General features: G+C 42.5%; 1 protein-coding gene across 1 annotated transcript in view; it reads left to right on the forward strand.

Annotated features, from left to right (window-relative positions):
- COL9A1 (collagen type IX alpha 1 chain) overlaps positions 1-22,200 on the forward strand; it is a 297,653-nt gene that overhangs the window by 221,089 nt on the left and 54,364 nt on the right. The window contains exons 27-30 of the mRNA XM_069235721.1: positions 3,490-3,543; positions 3,645-3,698; positions 19,092-19,145; positions 19,808-19,879. Of these exons, the coding sequence (XP_069091822.1) occupies positions 3,490-3,543; positions 3,645-3,698; positions 19,092-19,145; positions 19,808-19,879 (234 nt within the window). The remainder of the gene's footprint in view (positions 1-3,489; positions 3,544-3,644; positions 3,699-19,091; positions 19,146-19,807; positions 19,880-22,200) is intronic.

Here is a 22,200-nt window from a genome sequence, read left to right on the forward strand (position 1 = left end):
AACACCGTGCAACCAAATTTCTCAAGCATCGCCGCTGGGCATTAAAGTCATCGTTAACCTGGGCGGGTTTGAGGTGCCCCGTTTGGAAATCGATGCATCGCTCTCTTGCGAGGGAGAAAAATGACGCATCCTGACTGGAGAAGAAACGATGCACAGCCTCACATGCGAGTAAATAATCAATGCATTGTTTACTTTTCTGATAAAAACTCGCCCGTGCGGCTTTATTTTTTATGCAAACAGGTACTTTGTGTAAAATAAATGTTTCCATTGTTTCCTATTGAGTAAGACTCTTATTCTTTGAAAAATTCATATTTTGACTTGTATTTGTTGCATTTTAGTTGTTTTGGTCTTGTTTGATTTAGATAAATATTGCCTATTTTTCGCAACTGGTGTGGTGTCCATTTTGTAGTGTTTTCACTATATTACTATGTGTGTTTGTACAAATACTCTACACATGGCTTCTGGGTTAAGCCTTTCAGCTCTTCCCAAGCTACCATGGGGGTGAGCGGGGGTTAAGCAGGTGTAGTTCTCCTTTGCCCTGACTAGAGTGAGGGTCCTTGCTTGGACAGGGGGTAACCTGACTGCCAACCAAAGACCCCATTTCTAACAAACTTCATTGTAGTTTAAAGAAATCTATCCTTTGTAAGATTATATTTAAGTAAGTGCCACTGCTGGATATTGTTTCAGTGCATCAACATTTTCAATGCTGTTGCTTTATCTAAACTGAAACTGTTATCTGGGAACAATACGTTTTTTGGAAGTATACTCTCCCCTGAAACTAATCCACACAAAATCTAGGGCTATTACCATGCTGTGGGCTATGTGTACAAAATATCTATTTTACATTCCCTAGATCGTGAATCCTGAGAAATTGCTATTTAGGAAATGCAAAATGGAATGTACAAAACTATAGATTTCCTAAAAGCGATCCTGTTAGAAAATTGAGTCTCTAGTTAGCAGTAGGAACCACAACCCTAGACAGGGTAAGCCACAACACAACCTAAATTATCCTGTGCTCACTCTCCGATAGCTTGGCACAGAGCAGGCAGGCTTAACTTAGAAGTCAATGTGTAAAGTATTTGTGCAATAACTGATACAGTAACACAGTGATAACACCACAAAAAGTACTCCACACCAGTTTAGGAAAATAGATAATATTTATTGGAATAAAATAAGACAAAAATGCAAAAATCCAATGTGCACAAGTCAAGATGTCACCTTTTATAGGTTTAGCTGGGTCTTAAGCCATAAGAATCAGTGGGTATATCTTTTTAACAAAGAGTACCCGGGATGCATAAATAATAACGATGCAGAGGGCTGCAGAGGAGGTGATGAGTTGGAAAATAAAGCAATGCATAAATTCTTCTGCCGCAGCAGAGATGATGCTTCAGTTCTTTCTATGTGGGCATGGTGGCTCCTTACTACAGTACAGTGATATCTTGACACCCAGGGAAGATGAGTGAAAAATCTAAAATGCCCATGGAGATCACTTTTGGGGGGGAGGCAGAGTCCTTCCAGCAGAGTCAGGGGCCAGCAGGCAGCAGGGCAACAAGTAGGAGAGCACTCCTTCCAGGAAAGCAGTCCAGATGAGTCCTTTAGGCAGCACAGCAGTCCTCCTGACAGAGTCCAGTTGTAGGTCCAGAAGTGTCTGATTTTTAGCGTACCACAGACCCAACATATATACCCACACATGGAGGAGACTTCCAAGAGTGGTTTTGAAGTGCACCAGTTCCCCTTTAAACCCACCCCTGTCTGCCAGGGAATCTGTGGGTGGTTATCAGTCCTTTGTGTTGGGTCAAGCCACCAGCCTTTGAAGTGCGAGAGCCCCTCCACCCTTCCTGCCCAGTAAGACCCATTAGTATGCTGATGAATGCAGATGGAGCTGTGTGTCCTGTGTTTATGGCTGTCTGGGTGGAATGCAAAAGGGGAGTTGTCAACCAGCACAGACCAGATGTAGATTGGGGACAGGCTGAAAGACACAGAGATCAGTAAGTGCAGAGAAATGCCTACTTTCTGAACGTGCCATTTCTAAAATAGTAATGTTAAATACAACTTTGCCAGTAGGCAGGATTTCTCACTGCCACTCCAACCATATCAAACATTAAGTGCCACTCTTTTCAGATCAGAAATTGCCATTTAAAAGTATATAAGGGAATTTCCAATGCTGCCTTATGAGGGGCAACTTTAGCAACACAAAAGGATGATGGACAGAGTGCTGAGACTTTTCAACCACTCACCCCCAGTCACATATCTGGGTTTAATCCATCATTCTTTTGCTCACCATGCCACCGCAGTTTGGACCCAACAGTATGAAAATCAGTCTTGACCCTGCTCCCCATGGGAACAGTCCAGCCCGAACTGCCAATCTAGGTCCTCCCTGACCCAGAAACAAGCATCCTAGGACTGGTTTCAGGGTATCATCCTTCATCAGTCAGGCTAGCTTGAATCCAGCGGCACCGTGAGCAAGGGACCCATGTCTGGGCAATCTGAGATTATGAATCTAATTTCAATTTAGGGCCAGGTTTACAAGGCCCTATCACCACCAGAGTGTCACTTTTAGTGATGCTCCTGTGATGCTATGCACTGCGCCGTATTTACAAGGTGGCGTTAATACAGCCCCTTCACAATTTACAACTTTGCATGGAAGGGGCATGCAGTGGGTGTTGCTGTGGGCCTGCCACAGCAACACCCACTGCATTTTGGCACTGCCCCAGATTTACGAGTTTTCATAAACCTAAGGCAGCGCTAAAATCTAACAGCACCCCAGGGCTAGCGTTAGCATGGTGCAACAAGGAGAAATGCTTTCATTTCTCCTCGTTTTTTGCTCTTTCTATGTATGCTGCATTTTGCAGCACACATAGAAAGCACAAAACACCAAGGTATCTCTTCCTGCACAAAAACAATCTCCCCCGCAGCGCAGCCATCCTTGCACCATGGTGCAAGGGTGGCTGCATTGGCACTCAGCAGCAAATTTAGTGCCGGCGCAGGGGACAACACAGGGTTGCACCGTATTCTTTTAAATACGGCGCACCCCGTGTTTTGAAAATGACGAGTGCGATGCTGCCAAATTTGGTGCAACATTATGCTCTGTCATTTTCTCGCAAATCTGGGCCAAAGTGGTGTATAACTAGAACTCCAGAAGTCATAGAGCTACAAAAACAACCATCTTGTTCAATACAATTTTTGCATAAAGATGTGCCTTTTTGGTTTCAGTGGTTCATAGAATTTTGCTTTTAAGGTTTGTGCCTTCTGCAGGTGTCCCAGGTAGATTTTGGTGTAATGTATATTTCATGTAGAAATATGTAAACCTGTACCTTTAGTGACATTTACTTATGAAAGAGAAAACATATGTAAGCACTAACGAGATTTAAATGTGAATGCCTTTGAATTCTGCTTGTCTTTATTATGTCAAAGAGCATGCTATGCCCGATAAGTGTAAAGTGCATCCCATGTGAATATTGTGCTTACCATTCTCTTGTCACCTTATAGGGTGCTTCAGGTGCTCCAGGTGTAGCTGGCTTGATGGGAAATTCTGGAAAACCTGTAAGATCATTTTCCTGTTTTATCTCCTAGGCATTTTCTCATGCTTTTAAACCACTGTCCAGCACTGACTAACACTTTTTGTGTTTTCACAATATGCATAGGGTGAGCGGGGACCACAAGGGGAAGTTGGTCCAATTGGACCTTTTGGACCTCCGGTAAGTGCAATTATTTCTTGAATGAACCATCCTTGCAATTTTTTTAAGTTTTTGTACTTATGTTAAGCTCACATCAAGGGCCACATGAAATTTTAAAATATGTAAGTTACTGTAAAAATAAAAAGGAAGGATCACACACAGTCATTTCTCAAATGACCCACCACTCAGCGAAGGCAGAAAGATGTGATAATGACACAGCATACATTTCAGCTCTTACATCTTCATGTTGAGAAGCTACATCAATAGCAATCAACTCTTTTCTATTAAATATGTATAGGCCATTTTTTTTGTTTTCAGGTGCTGCAGTGCAAAACAGTGTTCTGCTACACAAGCTACACAATTCCACAGGATATCATACTTTAACACTTACAACATACAATACAACATAGAGGCAGCATACTGATAAACAGCCAAATGCATTTATACATACATATACTATAGTGTTTAATATATATTATTGTGAGGTACCTTCAGCTATATGAAGTAAAATGGCAGGCATGCATCCATAACGTCTTCTGCACGCCTGGAAGGAAAGGCTGTGAATTATAAATTTTTTAAATTCATAGATGAAGATGAGCATAGTTATTGCAGGGAGCTGGATAATATAAGCCACACAGGTGTGTAACTAGAGCTTACATGCCTAACTCCAAGTCTTTGCACGTTCATAATCCATGCAAATGTCAAACTTTGCACTTTTCGACATTTGCCTCATCGCTTGTGCTTGCATTTGGGCAGATAATGATAAATATCAGTGGATTCCCTTCTCATACTGTTTTTACTAATGTATGTACTTTGAGCAACTCACACCATGCTTAAGATGTAGTTCTATAATTAAAAAAGTATGAGTCTTCTCAGTGACTCACATTTGAATATGTACTATGAAGTTGTATTGATGAATATGAGTCTTAATAACAAAAAAGACTTCCTGCAATGTAGTGAGAACAAAAGAATACAACGGAAAGACAGGCGTATTGAACATGACTTTCTTGTTTTGGATCATCAAGGGTTAGAGCAGTCAGATAGTGTCCTATCTCTAATTATTGTCTTGTCCCATAACTTTTATTCAGTAGAAAGACTATGGGCCTGATTTATAGTTAGGCAGGTGGGCTACTCATTCACAAACGTGATGTATATCCCATTCACCGTATTACAAGTTCCAATGGATTATAATGCGCCTGTAATACCGAATACAGGATGTTTGTGAAGGAGTAACCTATCTGCCAGACTCTAAATCAGGTCCTATGTAATAAGCATTTATTTTCCTAAAAGCCTTTTAAACTTTGAATTACATATCTTTTTTTAAAAACAAATCTTTATTTAATTCTATATTATTTATTTTAAAATATATGTATGAACCAGTAAGGAGAAGAAGAAATATCATGACAGCAATTCACAAAGGCAATGTCTGCATTATAACCTATGTTTGAAAATACCATAATTTACATTCGCCAGGAGTTTAAAAGGAATCCTGGCAAGCTCCACTGAACTTTCTACTGTGCATCTCTCTGCCATGCCTGGGGAGAAATGCACAGTACTAACACCTTTGCAAGGGGTGGCAAGTGGGCAGAACAAGGCATTAGCCTCGTAAGTTTGTAATGATCACAAACTTGTAAATTTGTGGGCACTCATAAAGGCTAATCTGTTCCTTTCCTACCATGAACAAGGTTAGAGGTTTACTCCAGCATGGATGGGAAGGGGCATGGGTCATATGCAGGCTTGGTGGAGATATTGGTGAAAGGGTTTCTTGGCAAGGAAAACGTTTTCTACACATAGAAAAAAAACAGAAAATAAAATAAATTAGCATTTTCGTATTTGGCAGCATTTCTCCAGTGCTTAAGCCTGTGCTTTGAAGGATTGCGCTTTAAGTAAATGGAAACACGTCACATGATGTTCCCAGTAGTACATTTGGAAACCTGCACCTGGAGCAGCTTTCCAAGCATATTTCCAGAAAGGTTTGTGAATTTTAAAAAGTAGAAGATCCGCACTGTTTTTGGAGTAATTTTATGTAGATAGATTTGCTTTTGGGAATTGCCCTATGTTTGAATATTAAAGGATGTTAAACAAAAAAGGTACGGGCAGTTTATGCAATTAGCTTCGTATACATTCTCTACATTTCACAATCTTGCACCTAATACTAAAAGGTATCTACATGCCTAAGTTGAATGGAAATTCAGGATTTATTATTCGCAAAGTATGATTTATACTTTTAGGTGGGTGTGCTTGCCTGCTCTAATGTTAAGTGGGGAGCTCCAAAAGCTTACCCTTTAGAGAAAAGAGACTACTGTCCGTGTCCCTGGGAAATGTACAGTGAGCGTTGGTGACAGCTTTTTGATTTTAAATCCTTAGTACTTTGACGTGTCTTTTTCCCTGTTCCAAAACAGAGTGGAATGTCGATCACTCCCTCATATAAAGTTCTGCTTGTGTTTCATACTCAGACCTGCAATGACACTCTCATTTGTATGTCTACCCTGTTCTGCATGTATGTTGTCTGGTAGCAGGAGTCCCTATATTTTGCTAGGATATGTATGCTGTGGCCAGAGGGATCCATTTTGTTTTGACTCTGTATTTGACATGGCATTAGATGGAGTTGCTGAGCCTCCGCAGATGGTCAAATTGTATTGCTGCATTCTTGAACAGGAGGGTGTAAATCCAGGCACTGAAGTGCTGAGGGATGGAGACTGGGCATCCCTTAGAAATTTTATGTGACATATTTAGCACTAGATTGCAGATTAACCCTTCCTGTGTACTGGCAATTTGATGATGGTAGGGCATTTGGGGTGAACCAGCAGGTTGAGTTTTTGGAGTTTAGTTTCTGAAGAGGGCCTGAGCCTTTTATCTTCTATTGAGTTGCCTACCCAGGAAGACTGATGACATTGAGGTGCAGATCTTCACACTCATTGGCCTTGCTTTACGGGTACTCCTGTTTGAAGAGAGCAACATCACTACCTTCTGTAAGAGACATCTTCATACACTTTACTTAGTTGTCTGCACTGTTGAAAGAAGATGAAGTTGTGAAAGGAAACCACCCAAAATCAGATTCTGAACTGTAGACAGTGGATCCACATGCCCTGTCAATAAACTACATATAAAATAAGGACTCAAACTTCTCTCTTGGCTCCAGTTCCACGCTGCTTCACAGACCAAGCATGAGGGAAATCTTCTGAATACTGAAAGAGCTGCTGTAATCAAGGCCTGGTGTCACTTGTAGCCAGTCTCCAACAGATGAGGGGCATTGCTTGAAACCTCCAACTCTTACTGAAAGAAGTTGTGGAGGTGCCCAAGACCTGTGACCCTACCTGCCTGGTGGGAGGTGGGAAGCGCTCTGTCCTGCAGGAGCTATCTGCCTGAGGAGTAGAAGTCCAGCTACTAAGTCTGGGAGAGGAGTGGCTCAGAAGAAGCAGTTTGCCAAGAGAGTATTTCGGAAGCTGACCTGTATGAACCTAAGGGTTTTCTGACTTACTTTCCCATGTAAACATCTAAGTTTGTCAGAGTCAATTCACAAGAGTGGCCTCCTCTGCAAACACCACAGAGGAAGAAGGAGGGTCCTCTGCTGACTCTGCATTTACTGTACCCAAGGACACTCGCTCAATTCCCATTCAAGAGGGAAAGAATTCCCCACCATGAGTACCAGAGCTGTGTCTACTTAGTGCCTTCAGTGAGACACTATTGAGCTACTGACCAATGTGAAAAAAAGGCAAGCTACCAAACCGAGCCGTGGTGACATGAGCATGACTGCTCATCCCTTGCAGTAAACAGCTGCCAAGCATACATGTTGTAAGTGACCCTGACTCTCAAGAACCATTAGTACTTTTTGATTAAAATTATATGTGATGGGTATTTTTTTTTACTTTGAATGTTTTCAATTCAAGCATATGTTTGCAATGTTAGGCAGCAGTGCATACTTTATTTTTGTGTTTTTTTCATTTTGTGGCAAATGCACGCAATACAAATAATAAAAAATGCACTATCACTAGAGCTTGTAATGGTTTTGACAATGCTTATATCATTCATGGCAGTAATGTCCATCAACTGAGTACTTCAGAGAGACTTGTAGGTACTGACTACTGCAGAGCTATCCAATAAAAAGAAAGCATGTCTTCCTGCAGAGACTGAGAAAGTCAACAATAACACAGTGCACAACGTGAGTTGAAGGCCTTAGTCTTTCAACTCAGTGTGTGTGCAGTAAAATAGAAGATATCCACAATGGTGCCTTTCTAATTCAAGAAACTTGATTTACCTTGCTTCTGGAGAAGTTAACAATAACAGAAAGACTTGTGCAATAAATATCTTCCTAAAATGGCTGAGTGTGGCTAAACGCGTAGGAGTGTATTATTAAATCCCCACTTAAACATTCTCTCACATTCATTGGTGTCACAGATTGCTATATGAATGGGCTTTCACAACGCCTCAAGGGCAAAGGAGACTTCCAGGTTGTCGTGGCATCTATTTACGTACCCAATGAGCAGCAGGAGGGGTTCATATGCTGAGCGCTGACCGAGGTCATGATTACACAGGACTGACAGGTACTCATAGGGGGCGACTTGACTGGGACAGGTCGGCTACTAGATACGGGGGTCAGGCGCTCTGTTGCCGAGGGAACTAAAGAGACCGGAGGAGCTAGGCTTAAAAGACCTGTGGAGGAGTAGGCACCCCACAACCAGGGACTACACCTTCTACTCTCATGCACATAAAACCTACACACGCATCAACTTCTTCTGGGTACTAGAGACGTCCAACAGACTGTGAAGGAGATAGGCATAGAGCCTTGTGCCCTGTCTAACCATGTAGTGGTCTCCCTTATACTAAACGTTCCTACCCAGCCCAAGGCCCCTTGACCTTGGTGGCTCAGGACCACTCTCTTGTTGAGGCCCGAGGTAGTGGCCGAGATACAGAAGGCCATCTCCAGCTTTTTAGATAGTAATACCGATCTCCTTATTGTCAGAAACGCTGAAGGTGATCATAAGGGGCAAGTTCATTGTGATTTCAGCAGCAGGCAACAAGACCTGATGTGAGAAGAGGGCCCAGCTACAGCTGGAGGTGACAGAACTCCAGAGGATACACAAAAGAACTGGGGCCTGAGGGCCTCGAGACAGCTCAGTGCAGCCAGGGCTCAGATAGCGAGTCTAGACATTGATAGGGTGGAATACGCAGTGCTTCAGCTACGTCATTCCTTTTACATGCAGGGGAACAAATGTGGACACCTCCTGGCCAACAGACTCCATGCCCAGAGGCAATGTACGTTGGTGGAGACAGTCAGGACATGGGATGGAACCGAGGCGGTCAGAGACACGTAGATAGCAGTGGCATGCTGGGACTTCTACCGGGACCTGTACTCTCCCCAACGGTCCAATATAGACACCACCTGTCAGTATCTCAATAGTTCCCGCATGACACAACTCTCGGCGGTTGACGCAGCTCCACTTGAGGCTCTCATCTGAATAGAGGAGGTAATTTCAGCAATAGCCAGGCTGGATTCTTTGAAATCCCCAGGAACAAATGGCTTCCCGGGCCAGTTTTATAAAACCTTCTGTGGTGGTCTTGCCCCGATATTGACTCGTCTTTTTAATGCCATCTCGAGCACGATACTGACATCCATGTTAGATACATCCATTGTGGTTATTCTAAAACCTGGGAAGGACTCCACACATTGCGAGTCTTACAAACCCATTTCCCTACTCGATGTAGACATTAAATTGCTCATGTGCATCCTGGCCTCCTGCCTGGGCTCGCTGATGCCCGGCCTGGGGGATCCCGACCAGGCGAGCTTCATTCCACACAGGCAGCACAGGGACAACACCAAGCAGATCATGCACATAATAGGCAAAGCTCAGCGCTCGGGGTGAGAACAGATGCTGCTCAGCATCGATGCTGAAAAGGCATTCGGCCGGGTCCACTGGCCACATCTACAGGCAACCCTGGAGCACTTCGGACTGGGGCCCCAGTTCTGAGCCTGGATAACTAATGTGTATAGCCATATGAAGGTCTCAGTTAGAGTCAATGGGATAACATCTGCCTCATTCCTGGTGGGCTGAGGGACCCAATGGGGGTGGCCTCTTTCCCCTCGCTGTTCACTCTCTACATGGACCTTGCGTGCAGTGTGTGAGGGACAGTCCAGAGATCTTAGGGGCCATCTTCCGAGGAGAAGAACATGTGATATCACTTTATGCGGACAATGTAGCAGTGGCACTGGACGATACGCTGAGGGCTCTCCCAGCCTTTCTGAAGGAGGTAGAGACCTTTGGGGAGGTGTCAGGTTTTAAGATAAACCTCTCAAAATCACAGGCTTTCAGCCTCACTCTCCCAAACGAAACGGTGGAGTCAATGGCTCAGCAGTACCCTTTTCACTGGCAACCGCACTCCATTCCATATTTAGACATTCACGTAGCTAGGACAGTTGCGGAGTCCTCACATTTGAACTATCAGCGCCTCCTACAAAGTGTCAAACAAGATCTGGCCCAATGGAGATCCCACCCCATCTCATGGCTGTGCAGAATAGCTGCCACAAAAATGTCGGTCTTGCCCAGTGCCCAATTTATCCTTCAGGCGCTCCCAGCAGAGCCCCCGCCCGGCTCCCTCCAAGTGCTACAGCCCTTCATTTGGGCTGGGAGGAAACCTAGAATGGGTAGACACCTATCTTTTCAACCCCCGTTAAGGGGTGGACTGGGCATCCCACACCTTCAGCAATACTACAGGGCGGCCCAACTTTGATACCTGATGGAGTGTTCCTGGGCAGAGTCGGGTAGGCGATGGCTCTTCATGGATCAAGCAATTGTGGGGACCACCTCTGGAAGATCCCCTTTCTTCCGTGTTGTACCTCAGGGTCTGTACTCCTTCCCCATCACTAGAGCAACAATGAGGGCATGGGACCAGTTGGCTCGCAGTAGGGGGCTAACAACTTTCCCTTCTCCTCTGACCTACATAGTGGGGAACCCGGAATTCACGCCAGGCCTGATTCAGAGTTCCTTCCGGTCCTGGTCCACCCCAATATGTCAATTCATTGGACACTTTTTCGACGTAGAGGGCATAATGCCCTTTGAAAGTTTAAGGAATACTCATTAATTACCTGAGACCGAGAGAATGCGAAATCTCCAGATTCCTCAATGAGTGATGCACCCAATGATGCGTGAGGGAGCATCTCAACCCCTCCTGAAGTTTGAGAGATGGTTACTGACTTAAGACAGCAGACAAGCACATAGCAGCCCCGCAATCTTGAAACCCAAGCCAGGTGAGATGGGAGATGGAACTGGGGAGACATTTTACACCCACGGAGTTGGAGGCGATTTAATATAGGGCCCGCCACACGGCACACAGCACAGCTGGCACAGAGACAGCAGTGAAAATAGCCACGTATTGGTACCTTACCCCGGACCAGCTCCACAACAGCGACCACTCGCATTCACCTCTGTGCTGGAGAGGGTGTGGTGACTCTGGCACATTGACCCACCTCCTATGGGAATGTCCAAGCTGGCCCCATACTGGGAGGGTATTTTGGATGAAATAGATTGACACATGACCACTCAGCTTCCGAGATATCTGGCCTACATCGTTCTGGGCCTTCAGAAACCCTTGACATTTCCTCTCAAATCACTAAAGGAATACCAGATTAGCCTAGCCCTAGGCGCGGCCCTGCTGAATATCTTGACACACACTGGGGTTCCCTACAAGTCCCCACACAGTTGGGTTGGCTACATCGACTATGGCAGATCCTGGGGATGGAAAGGCTCACTCTTACCCTTAATGCACAGGGCCACTCTTATAGAGAGCTATGGCACCCCTTTTTGACTCAGCTCGCTGGAGAATTCAGAGAGCTGACCTGACATAAATACTTAAGATTCCTACGTCTCAAAGAGGACGATAGTCACCAGAGATACAAGAGACAGTAGGATACCATAATAACCCTGTTTACACTCTTCATAGTTCAGTTGCTATAGGTGCACCTGGGGGTGGACAGGGGAGGGGTTGGGGGGAAGTATTGGCCAATGCCTGTTTTCTCTCTTTTATTTATCTTCTGGAGGGCGCAACACCGCCCCTTGTTTATTTTTTCTGTTGAAACTCAATAAAGAAATTTGAACCATAAAGTCAGGCAATATCTTCTGACATTGCCGCTTATTTTTTTTTTAACAGGGGGTTTGGTGTTTATAAACTCCTCTCACTTTACCATCAGAAAAAGAAAAGTAAAGTGAATTATGTGACAATTTTGCTGGGATACAGGGAGTGTGAAAGGATGCTTCAGGGTGTCATGTTTTTTTTAACACATAAGAAAATGTAAATAAGTATAAATGAATAGTACACATTGGGCAGTTAGGAAAGCCAACATGAAACACATTTTTTGTAATTCTGAAGTGTGATGAGTCATAGATTTTAATAGGATAAAAAAAGCCAAGACACTTTACGTGGTGATGCACAAATGATAATTAGAACTTTGGAATGTTGAGAGCCCCATTGAAGGCAATGGAGTAGCTCTGGGGTTATAATGGCAGGTATAAGCCTCCTGTTCTAAAATTCCACTGTTTGTCTTTATGTTTCACCCTGTTTAATTAAGAACATTCTACCCTTAGTATGTTCTAATAGCCCTATAACCCTTCTGCCTCGGGCTATACCGGGTGTTAAAGGCCCTCTCCCTTGTTAACTCAGGTTCAGAGCCTTTAATAACTAAGGGAGCCCCCGTCAACAGGCTATAAGGCTATCATATTCATTGTAACCCGAATTCCACACATAATCATTTGTGTGCAATATAGGTTTATCAGTAAAACTGTATGCCCATGCTAATTAAGTGGCCATTTCAGTGGAAAATGTACTAACCGTAAATGACATTGGGCTACCACACAGTGCTTTAGTTACATTAAGAAGTCGTCCACCTTATGTCCATTAAAATAGGTCGGTCACAAAAGTTTGTTGTTCAAAACATTGGGCTGTAGTTCTAGAAGGTTTAGGATGCAGCGATTTAGGGCATAAGTGCCATGCAGGGAACAAGAATAGAAAGCATTTACAACTCTAGCCGGGGAACAAGAATAGAAAACATTGTATTGAGAATATGTGCACAACAAAGAATATTCCTAGCCATAAATTAGAAAGTATGTCTGAGGTTTGTTAGTCCAAATATATTAAAGTACAAAGACCCTTACCCACCCATCGGTGGTATGCTTCAGGATCGGTCCCCCTCTCACACTGACTGCAACTACAGTGCCAACAGAGTGCTTCAGCCCTCTTGAGAGAGAGCCTCTTGGAATAGGTGGGAAAACAAAAGAGGTTACTCAATGAGGATCATTTCTGATGGTACCATTAGGCAGAAACATAGTTACCTCCTACACCCTTCACTTTTTTAACTTTTACCCACTGGAACCAGTAATAAAATGTAGGATCCAACAGGAGATAGTTTTAGTAGCACAGTTTTTGATCCTCTGCAATGTTTATTAATTCTTGCACTCACAGCACTCTCATACCCCTAATGTACAAGCCTAGTCTGTCAGATGGCAAGAGCAATGGAACTGCTACCCATTTCTAGCCTCATTAAATCATTTTCAATGTGTCATCCGCAAATGGGAACAATGTCTGAAAGCCATTCAGGTTTTTGGGATCATATGGAATACATTAAAAGAACTGACAGTAGTATAGATTCTGCTTGGTCACCTGGTGGACATTCACTGCTTGGGAAAGCTGATAAATAAGTATGTTTGTCAAGCAGCACAATAATAAGCAATAGGTACAAGATAGTTTTGCCTGCTGATCTGTTTTAAAACAAATACATTTTATGTGATTTCCCTTTCTTTTGAGGAAGAGTATGGACTAAGTGAGACCCACATTTTGGGGCATATTTATACTCCGTTTGCGCCGAATTTGCGTCGTTTTTTCCGACGCAAATTCGACGCAAAACTAACTCCATATTTATACTTTGGCGTTAGACGCGTCTAGCGCCAAAGTTCATGGAGTTAGCGTCATTTTTTTGCGTGAACACCTTCCTTGCGTTAATGATATGCAAGGTAGGCGTTCCCGTCTTAAAAAATGACTCCGATGCATATGCGTCGTATTTATACTCACGGGCAAAAATGACGCCCGGGAGTGGGCGGGTCTAAAAAACCCGCATTAGCGCCGGATTTTAGCGCCTGGGTCAGGGCAGGCGTTAAGGGACCTGTGGGCTCAGAATGAGCCCAGAGGTGCCCTCCCCTGCCCCCAGGGACACCCCCTGCCACCCTTGCCCACCCCAGGAGGACATCCAAGGATGGAGGGACCCACCCCAGGGACATTAAGGTAAGTTCAGGTAAGTATATATTTTTTTTTTTTGGTGGCATAGGGGGGCCTGATTTGTGCCCCCCTACATGCCACTATGCCCAATGACCATGCCCAGGGGACAGACGTCCCCTGGGCATGGCCATTGGGCAAGGGGGCATGACTCCTGTCTTTGCTAAGACAGGAGTCATTTCAATGGGGGTTGGGCGTCGTAAAAAAATGGCGCAAATCGGGTTGAGGCGATTTTTTTGCCTCAGCCTGACTTGCACCATTTGTGGACGCCCATACGCCATTTTCCCCCTACGCCGGCGCTGCCTGGTGTACGTCGTTTTTTTTAACGCACACCAGACAGCGCCGGCGGCTAACATGGCGCTTCAGAAGGGCGTTAGCCGGCGCAAAAATTTTTGCCGCAAAACTGCGTTAGCGCAGTTTTGCGTCAAAAAGTATAAATATGGCCCTTCATGTTTTGAGTCCTGAAAAATAATTTTCTGCCAAGCTGTGAAAGTAACCTGGAGAAGGTTTGCAGTGACACCAACAGATTTATCTACTGTGCTCAAATAATGGATTAACTTGCAAAACTTGGGAGACAGGATGAAACCTTGGGTAGATCAAGAATATGCTGAAAAAAATAAGGCCAGGTGCCCCCGCACCTAGCTAATCAGGGTGCAGGAATAATGGGCCACTTATAATTGGACTGAGTTGTATCACACCAGGGAATACTGTTCCACCAAACTTAAAATTGGACCCTTTTTAGGGTTATTTGGTACTTAATATTTCGAGAAGTGAGACATCCCAAAGAGCATACTTATCTCTGTCTGTTGCAACTTTCTACACACCTATCATTTCAAATACCTTTCAGTGTCCACCCTCTAGTAGGCACCTTTTTGTAAAACTTTTCTATATTTTGTTTGTGGCACACTGCTTATACATCAGACTATGTATGGAACACTGTATTTAAAAATTCAGACATCAGTTTCATTTGGTGTAAACATAAAATATAATTTTCCTTGGAAGCAAATACCAATCTTGATTTTGGATCTGATAGGATTTTTGAAAAGCTAGCCTCAGATAACTTAAAGGGCCTCATTCATCAGGCAGTAAGGCGTGAAGGCATAGCATAGATATCACACTTCGTAAGTGGGGAAAAATGTGCTTTCAAGGGCATGCAATACAGTGCAAATTAGTCAAGTGCACACATTGGCAAAGTAGAACAGGCATTTCTTAGGCTGCAAACAAGAAGCATTTTTGTTTAGAGAGCAAGATGAATCACTATGCTATTCTAGATTGGCAATCATTACCACATGATGACCACAAAGGTGCAAATCCGAATCGGTAGACATATCTATACAAAACGTAGAGTTAGCTATTACAGATACCTTTATGAATGTTGTTTTTGGGTGACTAATAGTATCTATCTATCTATCTATCTATCTATCTATCTATCTATCTATCTATCTATCTATCTATCTATCTATCTATCTATCTATCTATCTATCTATCTATCTATCTATCTATCTATCTATCCATCCAACCATTCAAGACTGTGGTCGTCTAGATGTATTGCACACATCACACTGTGCACCTTGCCTTGCCTAATAAAAATGATGGCACTTGGTTTTATATATTATAATTCATCATAAAGGATTCTGTATCATAACTTACAATTTCAGGGAAATATTTTTTCAGATCCCAAGCTGCCTATTAAAACTTAAGGCAGTGAATGGTCACAGTCTACAAGGGCTTATTAGCTTCATACATCCATCCATACAAAAGTGCATATTTACAGTCACAAGAGATAGAATGCAGAAAGATGTTTACTGTAATCGTTAAATTGTTTTGCAAACATTGCTCAAGATTCAATAATCTACTGCACCAAGAAATTGTCTAATGCCTGCTTACACAAAATAGCAAGTTAAACAGAAACAGGCTGAGGAATTAAATACGCATGATTGTGTTAAAAATGAACACAAACTAAAACAGCTTAGCATCTTAAATCCTTCTATCTTGGTTTCCAGTGTAATTGCTTTCTCATTACAAAACAAAAACAGTCTATGCCAAGCAGTTTATTTTCCTGTACATTTTTGCTGCCGGAATGTGATTAGGATGATGTTCATAGTGGACGGACCTACAAAAATATCCTACACTCTTCACGGGAGGGACATTTAATTAGTGGATTAAGTTGTATTTTTGTTCATAATGAGCAAAGCTCACCATCTATCTTATGCAATTAGTGGAATTCTTTAAAGGCTGTAAACTTGCCTTGTCAATTTATATTTGCCTGAAACCCTTTTTTGCAATTACGAATATTATTGATTGTGGGTAATATTTTGAGAACTCTTCATTTAGTGGCATACAAAGGGCAGCAGCACTTAACGGCATAGTGGGATAAACGTCTGTCAGTTTCCATTGGAAGGCAATCACAGCACTTGTCCATTAGGCCCGCAGTTGGTCTGATAATTTTTGGTTATTTCTTGCCCTCCTGTAGGTACTGCAGTTGAAAAATACCATTCATTTTTTTGCAGAATCGATCCTGACAAATAGATCTGAACATGCCGATGGCTCTTTATTATTTTTACAAGATGCACAGTCATTGCTCCAATGGTAAAAGAGGGTGAACATTTCTTAAAACTGTAAATCGGCTAAAACAAATGGCTGTGATCCAGTTAACCTGCAATATCAAGGAAATATCGCAATACATAAAAAAGCCACATCTCAATCACTGCAGTTGCATGATTATCCCAGGATGAAACTTCTATTGTGAGTCCAGATGATAGGGGAGTCTTCAAAATCATGATCTTGGTTTTGTCCTTTCTAAATTGGAGAAGCTTGTCTCCCATCCAGGAAATGACATCAGTTAATATAACTATGAAAATCAGAAATGGAACCTCATTGTTGGGGACCAACCACAAAAAATGTCCATGTTCTCAGCATGGCAATAGAAGGGGGTAGCCAAAGGCGCAAATCAATATGACAAGGGAAGTTGATCAAATGTATTAAACAAAGTAGAACTCTATGCCGAGCCCTGGGGAGTCACAAATGTCGTTGGATGAAAACCAGATGGATAAAGATGACAGATGCTCCAGGGCGACCTACCTGTGGCAAGTGGAATGAGCTATTATAATTCTCTGCAGTCTAGTGGTGAAGATATTTGGCACACTATATTGAGAGTAACTAAAAGGTCTAACAAGATCAAGGCCACTACTTCGAAAAGGTTACAGAGACTAACACACTCACAAATATTGATGACGTTTCGTGGTCTGGAAGAAACCCATTTTGGCCAGGTTCTAAAAAAGTCATCAGCAAACTTAATTTTTGTTCATTGCATTTTCATGAATTATTTCGCCTACCAGCAAGGGCGAGATAGCCTGCTTGTTCGAGAGCACAGGCTCCTCGCAGGTAGGTTTCTTCAAAACATCCATAACCTCTACCACTTAAATGGTGTGGTTAAGCAAGGTGGTGAAAGAGGCACCTACTTGTATACATAAATATAAGTAGGGACACCTGCAAGTAAATATAACAATACACTGTAACATTGCTCTAGATATACATAAAACGTGTCATCTGTGTAAACTATATTTTGAGTCCCAAATATCTGAAAAAAATGGCAATCAGTGTTCACCAAGCCAAATCTGGTATGAGTAGGAATAGCCATTTGGATAGGTGTTTTTGCCATAGCTAGTACTGATTGGTCCATCCGTGTCTGGTTACAAATATGCAAAACTATATCTAAGCTACCTAAAAGCATAACAATGTGTACTGCCCTAAAACTCTGGAATATTCCCTTTGGCAGGCTACCAGTTTTAATGAAACATAGTTGATATATATATATATATATATATATATATATATATATATATATATATATATATATATATATATATAGATAGATAGATAGATAGATAGATAGATAGATAGATAAAAAACAGTCTAATAAAGAATGTTAATGAGAAATCTTGCTGTGTAGACACACACATTTAGAAGTGCAACTTTATTCCAACTTTGTTAGCAGTGACTTGAGGGGTTATAATCATATATTCCTCTTGCCCTTCTTATTGATCTATGAAACTAAGAAACCTGGGTCTGATATACAGAAATGTGGGCAGAATTTAGATGCTCAAAAAATAATCTAAATCTGGATATGCAGTTATTTAGACCCCAAGAGTGAAACGTGGATTATGGAAAATCATCTAGTAGGGCAGATTGAGTACCATTTAGGTTAAGCAGTAAGTAAGGTAGTAAGTAAATTAACCAGTGTGCAATTGCGATTTGGGATTCTGGAAACACAAGTAAAATAACACAAGTAAAATAACTACTGAAAACACAGGATTGAGTGTGCTTCTAACTTGTGAAGGGAACATCTCATATGATATAGAGGAAGATGGTGTGCAGTAAGGAAAAATGGCAAGAAAATAGAATTAAAAGAAACACATGTACAATTGCACATTTCTGCTGCAAATATTATGCACATAATAAAGATTGCTTATCAAAAAAGGTATTGTCAAATTGCCAATAGAGCTGCAACGGGGCACTTTGCCATTAAAGAAGGAGTCACAGATGCTTGTAGCTACAGATTTCGGAAATACAGATAGTGCTGGCGCCCATGTAGCGCCGGCTCAATCTCAAGGTGACATTCCATTATTTGGGGGGGTGCGCTCCCATCAAAGTAGGAGACATTTTCAATGTTCACATATAGGGCACAGGAAAGGACAGATATACTCTAGCAATGTTAGTAAGCGCCATTTCCCTAATGCAGACAATTTATGCTTGTGTAGATCAGAAATACTTATGAATTAACGCTCATAAATAATGGCAGTCGGCTTTTTAGTGCTTGTGGTAGTTCATTTCTTAGGCAACACAAGACTTTCCCCGTATGCTTTATAAGCAGTACACATACATATCTAAGTTAAAACAAAGTCAATCACTCACTCACAAAATGGCTGATGGGTGTGGACTGATGTCTAGCGCTCTCACTATTCATTGTCTTGCCATAAACATGCACCAGGGCGCTTCAAATTGTGGACAATTATTGTGATATTTGCAATGATCCTAACGTTCCTTGAAAAATGGTGCTTCGCTGTATAAACCTTTTGCTGCAAGGCCATGTCGTTTAATGCCTACCCAGAAGGTCCTTATTTTGTATTTGTTAACCGTATCTTTGTGTTCCAGGGTGACCGGGGTGAGACAGGTCCCATTGGTCCTCCAGGCCCACCAGGAAAACTGGTAAGGAACGATTTTCTCTTTTTTTCGCAGCTGTAAGGACACAAATGAGCGAGTTTATTGGCATTGCTAGACCACTGAGAAGGCAGCTTAATGCATGTGTGCCTCCCATATGCTCATACCCCCAAGGGAGATCCCATTAAAGCTTTCCACAAGAGTATGCCTGATGACAATGGTCAAAACTAGATTTAAAATGAGCATACGATGATGGACAAAAGCCTATCTCACAGTAAGCATAACTATTTTCACTGAAGTCTCAAATACCCACCAGTGTATCAGACGCTTCTATAAAAGACCAGGGAAGGACAAGGCCCTCTGCCTCTGAGGGTCTGGAACTAATGAAACGCAGCGTGAATGGCCCCTTTCAGGGCTTCACACGCGGTATTGACACAGTTAAAGCCGCGCCACCGTCAAAGGCCCACGGTCTGAAAGGGACCACTGTTCAGGCTGGAATGTGAGCCAGGGAGACTGCTGGTCGCAGGAGGAATCAGAGAAAAAAACACATGTGGGGAGGGGGTGTCAGCTACCTTCGGCTCCAATGGTTCTCCGATACAGCGAAGCATCAAATGTTTTTCACGCGTGACATGGCTTTCCGAAATCACTGTTTTATTTTATAAAGAGGCGGCGAGAGCTTACTATAACTTAAAATATTTGTGTCTGTTTAGGGTCCGCTCGGCGCTCCTGGATTCATCGGACTGCCAGGCCCTCCGGGTCTTCCTGGACTGAAAGGTGACCGGGTGAGTCCATGTTTATACCGGGCAATCATGCCGTTACCAAATTCAGCTACTATTAATGTGACATAACTACCGACGTCCTGTTTAAAATGTACTTTTTTCATTCTCCGTTCACCCCTCACTCGGCCCTGAACTTACTTTTCGGCAACCCTATGCTTTTGCATCCACTCACAAAATTCACCTGATACAAGGTGTGCAGTGTTTATTATGGCGGTATTATACCTCTAAGTGTAAAAGTATCTTCTGTTGTGTGTGAGATTCTTCTGCTGTATGTGCTGTGCTTCATGCGATGGACGTAAGAGATTTACGGGCGAGCATTTTAGGGCAATGTCACACAGTCATATATATCATGTTATGTCATTTTGCAATCTTGCTCTTAGACATACATGTAACGTGCTCATTGCCTTTTAGAAGGTCTGCAGTCTTCCCAAATTACCCCATTCATAATGTATGAATTGCTCTGAATTTTTCATATCTTTTCTTTCTTCACAAGATTGGCCAGTTATTAGGATTTTGTAATTACATGTCATTTAAATTAATGCCGTGGTCGAAAGAATAAATATTTTAAAAGACGGACGTAAAACCGCAATCACCAGAGGAGTCTCAGCTCTATAGACGGCTGAAAGGTGAAGGGAGCGATTTCCTGATTAGAACTTGAAAGGAATTGTTTTGGATTTACTGGCATGACGGGTAATGAGACAGAAAAGCCCCCTTAATCCTTAAAGGAATTTACAATCTCTTAACCGTACATGGAACGCGATGTCCTGTTTGTCCTGTGACCATGGTAAACACTGAATTCAATGTGGAGACTTCAGCCTGGTCCAGGTACAGAAAATACATTTCAGTCTAGTTAGACTCACATCAAGGTTTTAGGTTTCAATCATGCAGCCAAATCTGAAATTCCTAAGGCTGCAGGCATAATATTTGATACCAGTTTTGTTTTCTCAAGATTGTTCAAACTTTGCATGGGTGCTGTCAGGTACAGCTGCGGTGTTATCTATCTGGATGTAAGAAAAGCTCAGAGAGGCACCAAAATATCAGTCCGGTGGCACACAATGGAAATCACAAGTGTTTAATCCACACCCCTAATTACTTAGGCCACGACACTGTTAGAGAACCCTTCTCCTCCTTTTTGATCCCACTTAAATCCCTGATTCTAAGTAAATATGCTCCTTCAATTGCAACTTCTTGTTTGCGGCATGAGGCCTTCAGGTAAATTCTCTTATCTTTATGGGGAAGGTGGGCGTGAAAAGAGACTTGCATTCCTCATTAGTATTTCATGCACGTCTATTGAACTTATACCTTCAAGTGGTCCAGATAGACAGTCTTTAATAACCAGTTAACAGAGATCTTTGGTACCACCGATGCAACATGTGTCTGCTTGATTCCCTGACACAGAACTTCTCCATGGGCTAAGAAAAGATTTTGTGCAGATGAAAACAAACCCAGTCTGATCATGTATAAGTGCATACAAATTACTTGTGCATGTATGCATCAAAATGTTAAGGTGCCTATTTTTTTTTAACAACATTACCTCCCCAGAATGATGACATATACGAGTGCATGCGTCACATGCATGAGGATGTACGGGTTGTGAAGCATGGTGACCATTTTTTCTTGTAGCAATAAATATAAAAATAAAAAATGGAGTGTGTGACAGTGCACTTTCAAGGACTGAGCACGCTGGCAGCAAATTGCAGCTGCTGGTTCCCCTGAACATAAGTAAGCAAAAAAAAAAAAAGACCGTGATTGGAGAAGGAGCAATGGAAGAGCCAGGGATGGTCTGAAGCAACTTAACATCATTGAATTCTTGGAGTAACAGTGAGAAAGAAGGGGTGGGTATAATGGAAGAGCAATGGCAAATTACAGCAACACGGAGAGAGTGCATGGAGGCTGGGAAGTAAAGGGGACACTGCATACTACAGAAGGAGGGAAAAAACACTTGCACTCTGGACAGTGCCGAAACTATAAGAGGAAAGCACTGGCAAAGCCAATAAGTCTCATGTTTCTCTGGTGTGACCTGGCATTTTTGGCCTTGCCAGTGTTTTTAGCTGATGCTTTGCCACATTGTCAAGAAAGAAAAAGATTTGGCAAAAGCAAAAACAAACTGCCACAGCCTTGATGACAATTACTTGTCCTCATGGGTGACCATACATGCTCAAGTAGGCTTCATTATGAGCTAGCCATTTCTTTCCTTTTTAAACTCTCAAGTTATTTCTCCAAGATGCTGGTCACCAGTATTGGAGAGGCGAATTAAAAAACATATCTGCAAAAGCGTATAAGAAAAATGAGTGGTTCTACAGCAAGTGGGAGCTGCTAAGCCC

This window comes from Pleurodeles waltl, chromosome 5 (genome assembly GCF_031143425.1).
Source record: "Pleurodeles waltl isolate 20211129_DDA chromosome 5, aPleWal1.hap1.20221129, whole genome shotgun sequence".
Lineage (NCBI taxonomy): Eukaryota > Metazoa > Chordata > Amphibia > Caudata > Salamandridae > Pleurodeles > Pleurodeles waltl.